General features: G+C 44.2%; 1 protein-coding gene across 2 annotated transcripts in view; it reads right to left on the reverse strand.

The window, feature by feature from the left end:
* The window catches only part of POT1 (protection of telomeres 1), a 179,171-nt gene that overhangs the window by 52,418 nt on the left and 110,060 nt on the right, over nucleotides 1–16,693 (reverse strand). For both annotated transcript variants that reach the window (XM_025205167.1, XM_006024524.3), the window contains one exon: nucleotides 7,714–7,869. In XM_025205167.1, coding sequence (XP_025060952.1) covers nucleotides 7,714–7,869 — 156 coding nt within the window. The remainder of the gene's footprint in view (nucleotides 1–7,713; nucleotides 7,870–16,693) is intronic.

The raw sequence follows: 16,693 nt of genomic DNA on the forward strand, positions 1-16,693 counted from the left end.
TCCACCACCCCCCCCCCCCCCCCCAGAAATAAAACTTTTTGATAAGCTATGACTTGGGTCTTTTAATTGCCCAAATGACGAGATTTACCAAGATCTGAGGAAGCTAAACACCAATTTTGGAACTGTGTTTTTATAAAATAACCGCTTACACAATGGAGGCAAATGAACAATTTCTAGAGCACAAAATGAGTCACCTGAGTATTATGGAACTGGACATTAACTATCACTTACTCAAAAAAAAGAGATAAGAAATACTGGATTTAAAAAAACAACACCCCCCACAAGCATTTACAAGCCATTGCTGCACATTACAAGTTGTTTTGAACTTCAAAATGAAATTACTATGCTGCAGTGTATTAATGAATGATAAAGCTCTCCAAGTTTCTTTGACCTACAGAATATTACTTTTGATTGCATTTTGAATGTATTCATACATAGCATGCTTGTCCATTGTTGGCAACTCCAATTAATTTTTTTGAGATTTGATAACTATTATAGCAAGTAAAGCCAAATATTAAGTCATACAGTTATGAATATCAACAGAAAAAGCAAGTTAGCTAGAACTATGTACCATGTAAGGCAAAGTGCAGTATTAAAAAATTCCTTTGGGAGGCAGCATTGCATATTGTTAGCACCAAAGCAAGCAAAAGACACTGTTAGTGACAGTATGCCAATTCAGAAAATATATTTAGAAAAAGCATACAGCACTTCTATAAAAACTTTAGCCAGTGCTAACGTATAATCTTGTTTAAAATTAAATAATTCACAACCACTCTATATTAGTACTCTTTGAGGACTAGCATTGAAAGACAAAAAAACCTTTCCTTATTTGAATCAGAATAATTGTACTAATGAATTATAATTCTGAACTGTCTACAAATATGAATAAATAAAACATATGTTATGCTGTTGATTGGTATGTTGATTTTCAGCTAATCAAAATACCAATTAACAACAAAACACGTTGTATAGAACAGGGTGAAAACTCATGGTAGAAATAGGTACTAGGAGAGTTCAACGATGAAAATTTAAAAAAAGTTTTAAAAAAGGTTTATGAAACACATATATGGTGAATAACCATAATAACGGCTGAAGCGCACACATGCTCATCAGACCAAATTCTCATAATATACTTGGCATGTCTGCATTTATTTAAAACAACACACAATATTTTAAATAAGGTTTACAGCAGCAGCCATTAAGAAGCTAGCACAGGTCAATAGAGCAAGCTGGTAATTATGTCAATAATTTGTTTATACTCACCTTTGGAGCCCGTTATGTTACTGATCAGAAAATATTAAGTATCTAAGTATCTAATCTCTATTTGTGAATCTCAATGTACAACATGCCTGTACAACATGCACTAGTGACCTGTTGATCCATGTCAGCATTCTATATTGCAGTTCATAATGAGATCAAATGTGCTAGGTCAAACTGTGTAAGGAGAGAGGGCAGTGTTAAGGAACAGGTGCACACACTCGCTTATGCTAAGGGAACAAAAGAACTAAAGATTTTAGAAATGCCACCTCCCTTTTGAAAATGGGCAATAATGCTCTGGGTACAGAAAGAAGACCTTACCTTTGTTTATGCCAATTTAAGGAGGGCCTCTTATATGGCTGCAAAGGTATTATGTTTTCTTATTGCCTAGGCCCTAAGAGGTCTGGAGGAAAAATACTTCAGGAACAATGTTGAAGAACCACAAACTTACCTGATACGGGAAGATGAACACAGCTACTCTATGCAAGGTAAAGACGATTTATCAGTAGCAAATAAAATGTAGCTATTATCTAACTATCTTCAGCTTTTTCAACAGAAAAATCTTGCCGGGAAAAAAATACACGTTACATTCAAATACTGAGTTTTCAATGGCATATGCTGTGAATGTGCAGGCATATCTACACATGCTATTAGCGTGCAGCAATAAACTCTGGTGCAACATGTGACACAGCTTATGACTCATGTGTGCTGAGTTTGAACATGTTTCTGGGACCGCAGCAGGTTGAGCCGGGTTGGAGCAGCCCCAGCTGGCAGGAGGCAGCCTGCCAGCTCGGGTCTGCTCCGACCTGACTCAACACTGTTGAAGAAGGGCTGGCTGGGGCACGAGGGTGCTCTAGTGTGGGAGGCAGCCTCCACAGTGAAGGGCCCTTGTGCCCCAGCTAGCCACCATCAACATTTACACATGCAGGGCTGCTGAGTAAAAAACTTTGCAGCAGGACAGTATTTGTATTTATAAGTACCATCCTTCTGCAGAGTTTATTAGTTTGCTGCAGTCTAATAGGCCACATGTGTAGATGCAGAGATGTTTACTGCAGAGCTAATTAGGCACCTCTGTAGTAAATATCTTGTGTGACGTGCCCTGTGTGTTTTAAACATATTCCTGTGGGAAGAGTGATTGTGACATCATGCTCTGTGATCAGTTATAAATTGACTCTAGCATCCCAACCAGCTTCTCTACACTTTCTATTGTTTACTCACAGATGTCTTGTTCCTTTTAAATCCTTTTGAACTTCTGTAGTGTACACTAAAATATTTTGTTTTTACATTGTCTTCCAATGTTCTTATATTGACAAAGTTTGTATAAACTAGTTTATTTTTACATTAAACACAATTTCCAAACTGCAGCTCTTGTTGCAAATGGTACATGACAATATTAGAAAGTGTAACCTACTATTTTACCAGTGGTTTACATGACAACAAAATTATGAAGGACTTTCAAGAGCAGAAAAAAATGTCTCAATGAATAGTGTAGCATTCTCTTGCTTCTACGAACTTAAATTGCTAAAGTCCCAGCATACAGGCCCTATTCTGGGGGCTCTTCTATGCCCTCTGATTTAGAAAAGCTCTTAAACGTGCTTAACTCCTACTGGGTGTGTCTACCTGAGATGTTTTACTGTGGAGCTGCCTAATTAGCTCAGCAGTAAAATCTTCACATGTACACGTGAAGCTCTATTAGGCTGCGGTAAACTACTTATCTCTGTAGCATGTCAGAACTTGTAAATACAAGTACTATCCTAAGGCAGAGTTATTTACTGCACAGCAACACATGTGTAGATGCTGACAGGGCTGGCTGGGGTAGGAGGGTGCTTCAGTGTGGGAACTGCATGCTGATAAATTCTGAACTAGAGCACCCTTGTGCCCCAGTCAGCCCCTCCGCAAAATGCTGAGCTGGGTTAAAGCAGCCTGACCCACCCTGTTAAGCAGGGTTGCACAGGCTGACCCAATATGCCTTCTGCCAGCCTGGGGTTGCTCCACCCCAGCTCAACACACTGTGGTCCCAGGCACACATTCAAACACAGTGCCCAGGAGCAATAAACTCTGGCACAACACGCACCAGACATAATTGCTTCTCATTAACTACACTTGTAGATGCACCCACTATTTTCAAGAGATGTCAAACACAGGCTTAAATGCTTTCCTGATCACTGCAGAACAAGAAACATGAAAAATTAAATGGAATAATATAGCCAAGTTTAATCAATTTTTCTCTGTTAAAAAGTATAGACAACCTACTTATTATATTAGTAAGCCATTCAGTAAACTCGCTCTTTTACGAAGAACCACCAGTTTTAATTAGGAGTCATTTTAGTTTATTCTGTTGGACAAACAAGCAAAATTGAGTGCACACAGCCATTAAACTTCAAGGCTTGTAAAGTTTCAGCATACAGTACCTGGAATCAGCATTTTTATTACAATCTCCCCAAAATACAATCCATCTATTACAGCAAAAAGTAAATGCTGTAAAATGAATACAAAGCAGATTTAACTTTTACATTTCAGGTTTAGCCTTTAGTCAAGAAAATGCATGCAATTAAAGTTCTAGTGAATTTCAGGGACAAATGAATGCCTATTCGACTAATCATGCTGTGAAATCACTCTTACTTTTATGGTTAGGGGCTGCTTTCTTAACATTTGAGAAAATGCGGATTTAGTATCTTGGGACCATTGTCTGTGTTTCTTTGGTCCTCCAACTCAAATCCAGATTTGAACCAAGTCCTGTCACTTCCCTATCCACCACAGATACAAAACCAGCCTCTTCCTTCTTCTGTCCTTTGGCAATAACAAGGAAGTGGGTAACATTTCAGGTCTCTTTCCTTTTCTCCCAGCTTCCCCTTTTCCAATCTACCTGGTCAGATACAGCTGTTACCTAGCCTAACTGTTCTAATTTTTTACTAAACATCCTTATACATTGCCTTCTGTCACTTCCTTCCATTTCATCAATCTCTCAACAGCCTTTGCAATAACACCACAAAAATCTCAAATCAATCCTTCCTAGAATTCAGAGAGGCTTGTCGATCTCCCACTTCACCATGACCTTGCTTCACAAGCTGCATCCAGACATGCAGGGGCGCGAGGTTTCCGGCACTGCAAACCTCTTTGTAGTACCACAAACTACATGTGGTGAACATTAAAATGTGCCTCGCACTGCAAATCTGCAGCATGGGGTGACTATTTGATACTGGATTTTCCTGGTAACAAAAAAAACATGCACAAAGATCAGCATAATACAGACACGGAGACCAGGCCATCCAGAGCAATGCCTTGGCTGGCGGCCAAGCTTCCGTGCTGCCCAACCTGTGCCCCTGCTGCTCCAAGCTACCAGGTAAGACTGCTGGGGCCAGCACTGGTTCTGGTCCCAGCATCTAGCTCCCCTCCCCAGCTGAAGAACCGGGAGGAGCTAGACAAGGGCAGTTTGCCCATTACAGGACAGTTTGTCCCACAATGAAGTGCACGTGCAGGGGCATACACTGAGGCAATTTGTCCTGCTGCAAGCACACTCCCCTGCATGTCCGAATGTGGCCATCGAGTCTCTTTGTCCTCTAGTTAGTCTCAGGTAGTGTGGGGATAAAGCAGTTTCCCTACCTCATGGAGAGAAATGAACTGTGGAGTGTTGAGAAAGCATAATAGTAAGTGCCATGCAAGTACCTAACATAAATTTGACTTTGTCTATAACAGAAATATAAAGGGATAGAAGGGGATAAAAATAACAAACAAAACCAGGTACACAGTAACTTGGACTAGTAAGATGCATGCCATACTTAAAACACGGCACAAAACATTCCTAATGTCTAAATATCACATACTGAAACAAGGAAACAAATAATGCATTCTTCATTAGAAGAAGACATACAAAAAACTAGAACTCTGGGTTTCAAAATGATATCTTTTATTAGACTAACTGGAAAATGGCAAGAAAACTGTCCTTTTGTGCAAGCTTTCAGGAATCAAAGTCCCTTCGTCAGGCTCTGGAAAAAGTGTAGATGGTACAAGATGGTAAAAAGTCCCCATAGGTTGGAAATAAACTTCATTTTTGCACAGAGGGAGCTGAAGATGGAAGTCTGTTCCTCTGGGTCCATGAAAGTGTCTATTCTTCAATAGAAGAATGCATTAATTTTATTGCAGAAAGATAAGAAAAATCCTTTATTGTTTTACTTTACATTAGGAAACCAGGTTCAAAAAGCATCTGGTGGCTTTTGCAGTTGGGACCAATACAGACAGATGATTACAGCTAACATATTCTATGTCCCAAAAAGATGTTTCATTAAGTTGTACTTGCAAACACCTTCCTAGAAATAATTTTAAGTAGGAGATCTCCATGTTTACATGATTGTGAAGAGACAAAATAGTTGATAGGATGGTGATTACTTAATTCTCACTATGCGAGTCACAAGGCAGCACTGTGTAAACTAGTCCTGATAAAATCTTTCTTCCCAACAGACTTTAAATATGACTAGCTAACACTATGCAGGTCAGTGTGTAATGTTAGCAGTCTGTTAACTAATTCTCCATTCAAATGAGTTAATAAAACATTAACTACCCTGGCTATTATACTGGATGAAATTCTATGTTATGAAAGTGTCAAACTAGAGATTTGTAAGGGTTTCTCTGGCTTTAATATCCAGTGGAATCCCGGGACAAGAAATGTAAACCTGACAACCCACCTCTACCACTCGCACAACAGAACCATCACCATTCCTGGATCTTACACCTGCACCTCCAGAAATGTAATAGATCTCATCCAGTACACTGAATGCCCTGATGGAAACTACATAAGAGAAACCGAATGACAACTGCGTACCAGAATGAACACACACCAAAAATCAATCAGACAAAAATACCCAATTACTTGTGGGTGTGCATTTCTCACGAGACAACCACTCTCTCCAATCTCTCAGTTCTAATCCTCAAAGAGAATTTACAAAACACCTTTTATAGACAAGCCTATGAACATCACTTCATAAATATAGTAGATACAAAAAATCATGGACTAAATATAGATATTGGATTTATGGCAATTATAACCTGCCTCCATCCGATAACCCCAGGTAACTTCTCTACATTTTCCCAGATATATTTTGTCACTGGTCTACACTCCTCTCTTTTCCCCCTCACCTACCTGTCTCACACCTATTAACTCCCATCCCCTCTGGTCTTCCCTGCCTCGCATTTTCATTTTTACAGACCTGCATTTTGCATATTGGCTTAAGCTTCTATTCCACCCAGCAGAGTATACAAACACCAGCAGACTCTTCCTATGCCTGAAGAAGGGGGTGTGTGCCCAAAAGCTTGTAAAAAACAATTTCCCCAATTATTCAGCTGGTCTAATAAAAGATATCACATTTACCCAAAGGATCTTTTCTGTCTACTGAAGATACAGGTGTAGGAGATAAAGGAGCAAGTGAAAAAGGAAACCAGGGAAGTTGAGACGGCTAGTGAAAGCACTTAACGCAGTATGTTCTTACATTTTAAGATTTGGATGCACACAAGTTCTATTAAAACATCATAATTGTGGGTAGTATTAGAAACACCCAGGAATTTTCTGCAAAATAAATCTTCCTAAAAACCATAAAAATATACCCGTTTCCCTTAATTATCTAAACAACTGTTCCATGTTGCTTCTGCAGTAAATCTACATCAGCTAGCAAAATGTAGATTATAGAAAAAAATTAAGAATAATGAAAACAATTCTAACACCCAGATTTAGTAAGCATAAATCAGAACCATTTTGTTATGTCACATGCACATGAGACATCTCTTTATGACTGTATTAATATAATAAATTAAGTGTATTTGTAAAATTGGATTAATATTTGCAACAAAAACCCCTCATTTATCCTCATTTTCTGATAGATTTTACATCTCAAATCGGATATTTACACAAGTTATGCCATAAAATGAAAGCTACATTTTATACTAATCTATTTTATTCCAAAGCAAGATGGCACTGTTGCTAAAGATCAAATGTTTAATTATGTTGTTCTTTTCCCCATGTAAGCATAATCATTACTGACCCACTAAAACAAATGTGTATTGCAGAATGCAACAGAGTTCACCAAATAAATCACGCCCTCTTCTGACTACAAACAACACTTTAGGGGACTACAAACTTAACTCCACTTTACGTCAGTATCAAGAAATACATTTTCATTTCTTGAATATATAATATTTTCAGTGATGCATAATTTTCAGATTTATATGTTACAGTCTCTGGAAAAAACGGTTTAATTGGAAGGATACTTCATGGTAGTTGCAAGGTAATGAGGATGTTTCTCACACACTGAAGGAGGTTTGAACTGAAATAGCAGGGACAGGAAAGATTATAAAGCTAAAACCCACATTTGAAACTATCTAATTACTAGCAGAACGCAACTGCTGCCTTGTATGAAGTGATCCTCAAGTAAATTAAAAAGTTAGATATGCTTAGTTTTAGGTTACCTTCAGGGATTTTGCTAATTGTACATGGTTATCATAAACTAGAATGTCTACTGTCAGATTTCTCAGCTTATGAATGAGAACTTTATCTCCTTCAAGATCACTTGATTCCACAGGCACCTTCCAGGACTGGTAGGAACATTCTGTGCCATCCCACACCTGCAGTGAAAAAGAAAGATATTAGTATTAATTTATATCCATATCAATATCAATTATACCAATTATCCCATTTCATACATTCAATATGAAAAAGATATAATATTTAAAAACTGAGTATTTTTAGATGAAATTATTACAAACAAACATACCTACCTTAGCAAAGTAACAACCTTTATTCTTTAAGGAATAAAAACTCCCACTTGATTCATTAGCATTATTTTTTTCTCATTTAAAGAATGTGGAATAAGACCTCCAGAATATTTTTAAGTGCCAAATACTAGAAATAGATAAATATTACTACACAGTTTATCACCAGTAGAGCAAATATTAGAGTGTTTATCCTTTACTTATTCACTGCAAGGAGGTAAATTTGTATGGTTTGTGAAACGTTCTGTATTCAAGTTTTGATTTGTTAAAAAGTCTTCCAATTTTTTATATCTGTTAACCCTCTGGACTATGCATATTAAGTATGAATTACATACCCAGTTTGGGTATGTCCCCATCTTAGTGAGATGCCCTCATCTAAAAATTACAGATCAAATTTTCCAAAGGTAGATTCTTAAATATGTGTTTAGACATTAATAGAACCTGGACATGTAGAAGTTTGAAAAAAGCTGCTAAATTGACAGACAGTTATTTCTGTAAAGCAGAACCCACATGTAAACCAGAACAGAATATAGGTCACATGCAAATGCAGAACAGAAGAAAGGCTGCTAAGTTTGAGTGTAACATTATCTTGAACTTATGTGTTACACCAGTATTCACTTCTCTCTCGTAGTTGATTAAATAGGTACCAGAAACAGCTTTGGAGTTATGAATTAACAGTTAAGCTAGGGAAGAGATAAGACCTAGTGCAGGGTTTCTCTGGATTTTTGCATCTGGGGCTGCAGATGCCCAGGAAAATGGTATATGCCATAACCATATTTGACTAGAGAGATGTTTTTGATGGCTTTGATATTCAGAGGACTGACCAATGAAAACTGGCACTGGAACAGGAAAGAAAGATCCCTTTTTATGAAGGAAGAGGCCTAATAGCTTAGTACATATCTTACTTTTTCAAAAAAATTAAGTTTCTTGTAGAACAGATCCAGCAAAGAGAAATTACAAAGACTGCTCAGGGGGAATGCCTAGAGATAATATGGCCCTCTGTTAACATGAACTTGAGTTTTTAGAACAGTCATCTGGATTGGGAAGAAGAAGGTAAAAAACCAAACTAATCTCTGATATAAAAAATTATACCTAACCTTCAAAACCCATCTTTTGAATTTATGGTAACATCTGGATTCAGCTGGGGGGGACTTATTGCTGTTTAGACTAACTTCTTTCAAAGATTCCTCTATCAATATATGCAGGCTACAGTGGAAAAGCCTTTGCATCTAGGCAGTTTAGAAAGAAAAACTTTTTTACAGGCACTGAAGGTTTCTGGTATAACGATTCCTTGAGGATACTTTGCTGTCATATGATATATGCCATTCAAACACCATATTTTCTTGCACACAACATACCACCAAACAACATGTGCACATTATTTTTGAAAAACAGAATAAACATAGGAAGATCTTTCCTTGAAAATACTAGTAAATAGAAGTACATAACTGAGTAGTGGCTTCTACAGCTGAAGCCTCTGCCAATGGGGAAAGGTGGAGGGTGGGGAGGAGGAAGAAGAGATAGTCTCCATACGCAGCAGGGAGGGAGCACTATGTGCAGTACAGGCACTCCTCACTTAACGACCGAGGTTCCGTTCCTGCGACTAGGTCGTTAAGCGAGGAGCCGCCCCTTGATACTGCGTGCCTTGGCTTGAGACGCCGCGCTGCCATTTCCACGACCAAAGTTCTCGTACTTACGACCAGTTCTCGCGGTCGTTAAACAGGTAGGTCGTTAAGTGAGGAGTACCTGTACTGCAGCATTACTTTAGTTGTTTCTCCCAGCAGAGGCAGAAACTGCTGTTGTTGTATTTCTTCGCTTATAATGCATGCACCAATTTCCATCAGATGAATTTTGGAAAAAGGTATGTGTAGGATGCAAGATAATAGAGTATAAATTTGTGCTTGTGTCCAACCAATACAGGGAAGATTGCCAACAAAAGCAGATGATGTGTCTGGAACCTCAGAAGCACTCAGACTTACACTGTTAAAAACAGATGATTAAACAATGGTTAGCTTCTTAAAACTGCACTTTGATTTCTAAACTAAACTATAACAACATGGCAGGGTCTTGCACAAACAATTTATCAAAGCAAACAACAGTGGGTGTAATGGCTCAGACAAAAAAAAAAAGTAGCTGGGGATGGGGAAAGCATGGGGAAAAAAGTGTCTGTAAACTATGTGTCTACCTTCCTACTAACCTAGAGTTCTTTACCGGGCTTGACAAGCACAGGGATCAGGCTGATATAGTTAATATAGTGTATTTCGACTTTTAAAAACCCTTCAACACCTTAGAAACTTAGGTTGTCATGGGCAGGGGAATAAAATATATTTGTGGATCAGAAATTATCTTAAGAATAGAAAATAAAAGAATGGGTAAAAATGTTCAGTTCTCAGAATAAAAAGTAGTAAATAGTGGAGTCCCCCAAATAACAGGGTTGGGATCAGTGCTGTTTAATGTGCTCAGGAATGTTCTGGAAAAGGGGGTGAGACTAGTGAGCTGGCCAAGGTCAAAGTCAACACAATGTATGAGAGTGTTAAATGTATCCACCCTTGAATACGTAGAGAACCTCAGGGCCATTAAGGATCATCCCTGCAAGCTGAAAGAAAACGGAAAAGTTCCACGAGGCTGGAAGACGGACAAAGGCTGCTGACAGACATGAAAAAACAATACAGTCCCCCTCCCCACCAGCGCTTTACTTTCAGCTCAGCACACCCCCACACCAAGTGCAGCGCATGCCCAGAAGAAGCATCACATTAGTTTGACCCAGCTCACCCAACATCGGTATAGAGCACGCGCTTCAGCAGGGCTTTCTGGTACAGTACTTTTATCTAACAGCCAACTGAATCAGCGTTAGATAAAAGTGCCTCACACCCACCCAATCGCATGCTGTCTGTCCAACCCACAGAGCTGCACATGCGACTCGCTGTGGGAAAGTAGCATGCGACTGTGGCATGGGGTGGGTGACAACGGCGGCAGCCGCGTGCAAGCCCCCTGCACCCCACGTCCGTCCGCAGAGGGGCGCCACTGCTCTCTCCTCTCCCCCCACCGCTCTGCTTCTGGGACTGGGCACAGAAACACAGTTGCCCCCTCCCCCCGCCATTCAGACCCTTGTGCGCCTCTCTGCCCTCACGGCTCTGCAGGCAGGGGGTGGCCACGGCACCTCCTTGCCATCAGCTATTGGCAGGAGCCAATCAGGAGTGCGAGCTGGGTTGGGGGCGGGGCGTGCCCCAGTGTGCTGTGTGGAGCTCGTGGTGCCTGGCGTGCCCCTCCCCTCCCCGGGCGAGAGACGACATGTGGGAACATGTCAGGGGAGATGCTGCCGCAGCGCCCCAGGGCATGCTCTGTCCCTGCCCACCTGCGCATACCCCCTACAGACTTTTTAAGTACCCCTAGGGGTACATGTACCCTTGGTTGACAGCCCCTGACCTAGAAGCAGCAGATACAATGTATTTTGACTTCACAAAGGCTTTTGACACAATCCCATGTGGCATTTTCATATACAAGTTAGGAAACTAGAGTCCAGCTGTAGTCAAAGAGTAATCAATGGTTACTGTCATACTGGAAAGATGTATAAAATAGGGCTTTGCAGGGGATTTGTACTGGCTCTGGTACTATTCAACAAAATTATTAATAACTTGCATGCTAAAACAGAGAATACACTTATTAAGTTATTGGCAATGCCAAGCAGGGTAAGGTTGCAAGCACTTTGAAGGAATGGATTAGAATTGAAAATGATCTTGACAAACTGTAGAAGTGATCTCAAATAAACAAGATTAAATTCAAAATGAACAAAACACGACATTTAAATAAGAATAATCAACTACACAGATACAAGATGGGGAGAGACCATCTTATTGGCAGTTCTGCAGAAAACTAGGATTTTGGGTAGATTACAATCTAAACTAGCAGAGGCCAATCTTTTTGGCAAGCATGCCACAAATTAGACCCACACCTCCGAGAGTGCCACTCCAATCCCCTTCCTCTGCTTGATCCACTGCTCTGCTTTCAGCTCCATGCCCTGTACTCCTGGCCGTGTACTCCTTGCATGATCTGCTGCTCTGCTTTCTGCCCTGTCTGCAGCTATGCTGCTTGTCTCTCCCTTGCTGCATGCCACACAGAGAGGCTACCTCTGTCGCTTGTGGCAAGCATGCCACATGTCAGCCCTGCTACTCTAACAATGTTATACCACTGTGAAAATAATATCGTACCATTATATTGTTTGCTTATCACTTTGCACAGCACTGTTAATGACTATTTGGCAGGCTTGAACTGAGCATCAAATGCAATAAAAGCCTGGGTAAAACAAAGCCTTGGAATCAAATCAAAGCCTTTTAATATGCTTTTGATTGAAAATCACAGGGCTTACAAGGACTCAACACTGATTATCACTAAGGGTATATAGACAGGCAGTCATTTGAAGCACTCGGAATTTCCAGAAAATTTGCACCACCATAAAAATGTGGCATAACCTGTTCAACTGCCCATCATGTGGAGCACCACAGAACATGGTGAGAGTATGTACTGCTACAGCCAAGAGGCTGATGAAGCATGAGGCTGATCGCAACATGCTTTGTGGGGACACCTCATCTTCAGGCGTTCCCAAGGACAGCTGAGCTCAGAAGGCACCACCAATTGACTGGTTACCACTCAGGGACACCCCTCTCCTCTCCCTGGGATAGCCCCCGCTCTCACTGGGAGTGCAACCAGCTGTTCAGTTTTCACTCTCAAAGACTCATCAGTTATATTCCCAGCTCCTGTCCCTCAACAGCTACATAGTTGAGGATGATGCCATGCTGTAAACTATGTTGGCCTGGGTACACCAGGGTCACTCACAGACAGTGTTCTAGTGCTTTGGGGAATGTTACACAAGCACCAATTACTGGAAGAGCATCATCCTGAGGGCCTGGAATGATAACTTGTGGCATCAAAGCTTCAGGATATGGTGGTCTAGCTTAATGTAGATCTCCACTAAGCTGGCATCATCTGTGCATGACAGGGCATCAGCAGAAGGGCACCCTTCACCATGGAGAAGTATATTGCCATCACGATCTGGAGCCAACACGATCTGGAGCCAACAGCCTCCAGATTGTCGTCAATGAATTTGATGTGGACAATTCCAAAGTAAGAGAGGAAATGCAGGTGTTCCTGTTTATCCATGAGGTGCTAGCTTGTAGAGATTTTGCTTTCAAGTGTAACAGGCTTATGTTCTGCCAGCACCCTTTGGGCTTGCACCTGGCCCTGGGCCTCTCATGACCCTGCAGTGCCATGAAAACCCCATGTGCACCTTCTAACAGAGCCGTCTGGAGCGTGGCTCAGGAAACAATGCCCTGTAGTGTTCCAGTGCTGCTAAAAAGTCCCTTCCACCACAGCTATGTATTTTTTCTACTTACAGCAGCCTTGAACCACACTCAGTGAACCTCTGAGCACCTGCATACAAACCACTTGTGAGTTCTTGCTTGATTCCATTGCTAAGCTTGCAGGAAAGGTCAGAAATGCTGATTGGGCAGGAATAGATATCTGTCAAGTATAACAAAAGGTTTTCTGAGGAGAATCCATGCTGTGTTTTTTAGATGATGGTGCCAAATTGTTTCTGAGTTCAAATGCCAGTGAGGTTTGGTTCAGACTTGGCAAAGTGTGGAGCTTAGCTGGGCAGGGTGTAGGGACCCCCACACACTCTTCCCATGGTGTGCAGCCCCCACTGCCTGGCAGCAGCAGCAGGCGGGGAGGTCAGGGTGCTCGTGCCCAGTGCAGGCGCAGCTCTGGCCAGCATGTCGTGGGGGGAGGGAGTGGAGGCTGCCTTATCCCCATGGCTCTGCTCCCTGAGTCTGAGCCTGCAGTGGGGGAAGCCCCAAACTGGAGCCAGCTGCTTCCCCTGCTCCCCGTTGTGCAGGTCCCGCACTCTGCCGCAAGCAGAGAGCGCGTTGCCCCCTGCTTCTCCGCAGAGTCCAGTGTGGGGCTTTCCCTCTGTGAGTGCAGAACTGCAGGCACGGCGCGGAGCCCCAGGGATAGTAGCGCCCGGGCAGGCTGTACTCCTTGCCCCCAGCATAGTACCGGCTGCCTCTATTGCGGCTCTGCACCGCGCCTGCAGCTCTGCACTTACAGGAGGGAAAGACCCGCACTGGACTCTGTGGGGAAGCAGGGAACAGGGCTCCCTCTACTCATGGCAGAGTGCGGGACCTGCAAAGCAGGGAGCAGGGGAAGCAGCTGGCCCCAGTGCGGGGCGTCCCCCACTGCAGCCTCAGGCTCAGGGAGAAAAGGCGTGATAAGGTAGGCTCCACTCCCTCTCCCCATGCAGCGCTGGCCAGATCTGTGCCTGCGCTGGACATGAGCATCCTGATCTCCCCGTCTGCTGCTGCTGCCACCAGGCAGTGGGGTCTGCACGCCATGGGGAGAGTGTGTGGGGGTCCCTACATGCCACACCCTGTCCAGCTGAGCTCTGTGCTCCTGCTGCCCCTCTGGGGGGAGAAAAAGGAGGGAGAAAAGTTCCCCCACAGCATGGAACAGAGCCTCCCCCTGCCCTGGGGGGGGTGGAGAAGTCCTCCTCTGGGGATGGGCAGCATCCCAGACCCCCCCTCCACACCCCACATTGATGGGGAAGAAGCAGGGGGAAGAGTCCTCCACTGTGGCCAGGCAGCCTTACAGAGCCCCCCCACAAGGGTGGGAGAAGAGCTCCCCCACACCAAACAGGGTCCCCCTCCCAGCCCCGCAGCAATGGGGGAGAGGGAGATGGGGAAGAGTTCCCTCTGGGGCTAGGCAGCCCTGTGTGCCCAGATTGCTCCCAGCTGGTAGAGAGCTACTGGGGTGGGTCTGCCGGGGCTGGTGACACCTCCTTCCCCCTCAGCTCAGCTTCCCTGTGGAAGGGAGGGCTGCTCTAGCGCCCCCAGGCTCCTGGCTTGAGCCACTGCAGGCATGTGCCAAATGTCTATTCCCTTGCAAACCGGTTCATTCTCTGCAAGTTAGAATAACCTGCAAAGACTGAATCAATTCAGGCTCAGGCTTTCTGAATGTTTGTTCCTATCCCAAGTGTCCTCATAGCAACTACATGGATGAAACTAAATAGCATCTATACACCAGAATTAACTCTCAAAGAAAACATAAAAAGGAACCAGACATGTATGTATAAAGGAATCAGACATTAGGAGTATAAAAGAAGCAGTCCCTCTGTGACTTCACTTTCTTTGTGCTCAAGGGAAGTCTACCTAACACCTTTAAAATGTGAACTTGGAAACAAAAATTCATAAGCTGCCTGAACACTAGGAACCAAGGAGTTCACAGTGATATTGGTTGTAGGGAACATTATAACCTACCCAATTCTTGAATTCTTTCCACACCTGAAAGGTGATAATAATGATCCTCATCCCTTCTGATCTCCCAGTTATCAGCTTCTTTTGTTCTGTTAATTCTTTGTCTGCTACCCCTGGGGATCTCTTTCTACCCTCACATTTCACAGCCCTACCAACTGTATTTTACTATAGACAGGCTTGCTTTTCTCTTCAGACCTGAAGACACTGTTTAGAGTTTGAAAACTTGTCTAACTCTATTCCAACTATGCAGTTGGTCCAATAAAAGATACTGTCCAAAGAAATCCTGGTCTGTAGCTAGGGTCAGATCCAGAGGGGTACACTTGCGTCTCCTTTGATTTCTGACCCACCCAAAGTTTAAAACCAACTGCCTGCCAATGGCAGCAGCATTTTGATTCAGATAGTAGAGTATGTCAACTGAATCCATTAAAATCTACCTCAGGGGTCGGCAACCTATGGCACGCGTGCCAAACGGCCCTATCCCGGCACTGAGGGCAGGCCCGGCCGCAGCCACGTGCTGCCAGTGGGCTGGGCCCTGTCCAGCATCTCCACTGTCTGCTCCACCCCAGCGCTGCTGCTGGGCTGGAGCAATCTGCAACATGAGGATGAGGCCGCGGCCTGAGGATGTGCACGGGCCCCAGCCCCATCTTGGCACTGCAGACAGCCCCGGCCCCAGCCATGTGCCGCCGACGGGCCTGGCCCCAGCCAGCACCACCGCCGCCGCCAGTAGGCGCTGGCAGGGGGGGAGCCATGGGCCGGCCCAGCCCCCGGCCCGGCTGACCTGGGCAGGCCCCGGCCCCGGTCATGTGCTGCTGCCGGTGTGCCCGGCCTCAGCCCTCGCTGCCAGCCCCAGCCCCAGCCCAGTTCTGCTGCCGGACCCGGGCCGTTGACAGTGTCAGGTGCAGACAGCCCTGGCAGCCAGCTGGGATCTGAGCTGGGCCCAGGTTCAGCCGCAGCAGTGGTGCCAGCAGGCTTGGCCCCAGCCCTCACCACCACCAAGGGCCCCAGCAGAGTGCCACTGCCAGGTCGGGGCCATTGGCAGCCCGCCCCCCCCCCGCCGTGGGCCCCAGCCCACACCAGGCTCCAGCCCTAGTCCTTTGTTGTCTGTGGGCCCCGGCCCCAATCCCAGGCTGCTGGGAGGCCCTGGCCCCACAGCCCCAGCCCCTCACTGCCGGTGGGCCCCAGCCCCAGCCCCAGCCCCATGCTGCCCACAGCCCCAGCCCTAACGGGCGCAGTGCCGGCACCTGCTGTTTTCCCCAGAGCCCAGGTCCGGGAGACAGCCAGGGCCAGGGCAGGGAGGCAGCAGTTCTTTGCAGCCTCCCAGCTGCAGCTGGCCCAGGTTCGTGCGGGGGGGAGGGCGGCCACCGGGGCTGGGC

This window comes from Alligator sinensis, unplaced genomic scaffold (genome assembly GCF_000455745.1).
Source record: "Alligator sinensis unplaced genomic scaffold, ASM45574v1 scaffold574_1, whole genome shotgun sequence".
Taxonomy (NCBI): domain Eukaryota; kingdom Metazoa; phylum Chordata; order Crocodylia; family Alligatoridae; genus Alligator; species Alligator sinensis.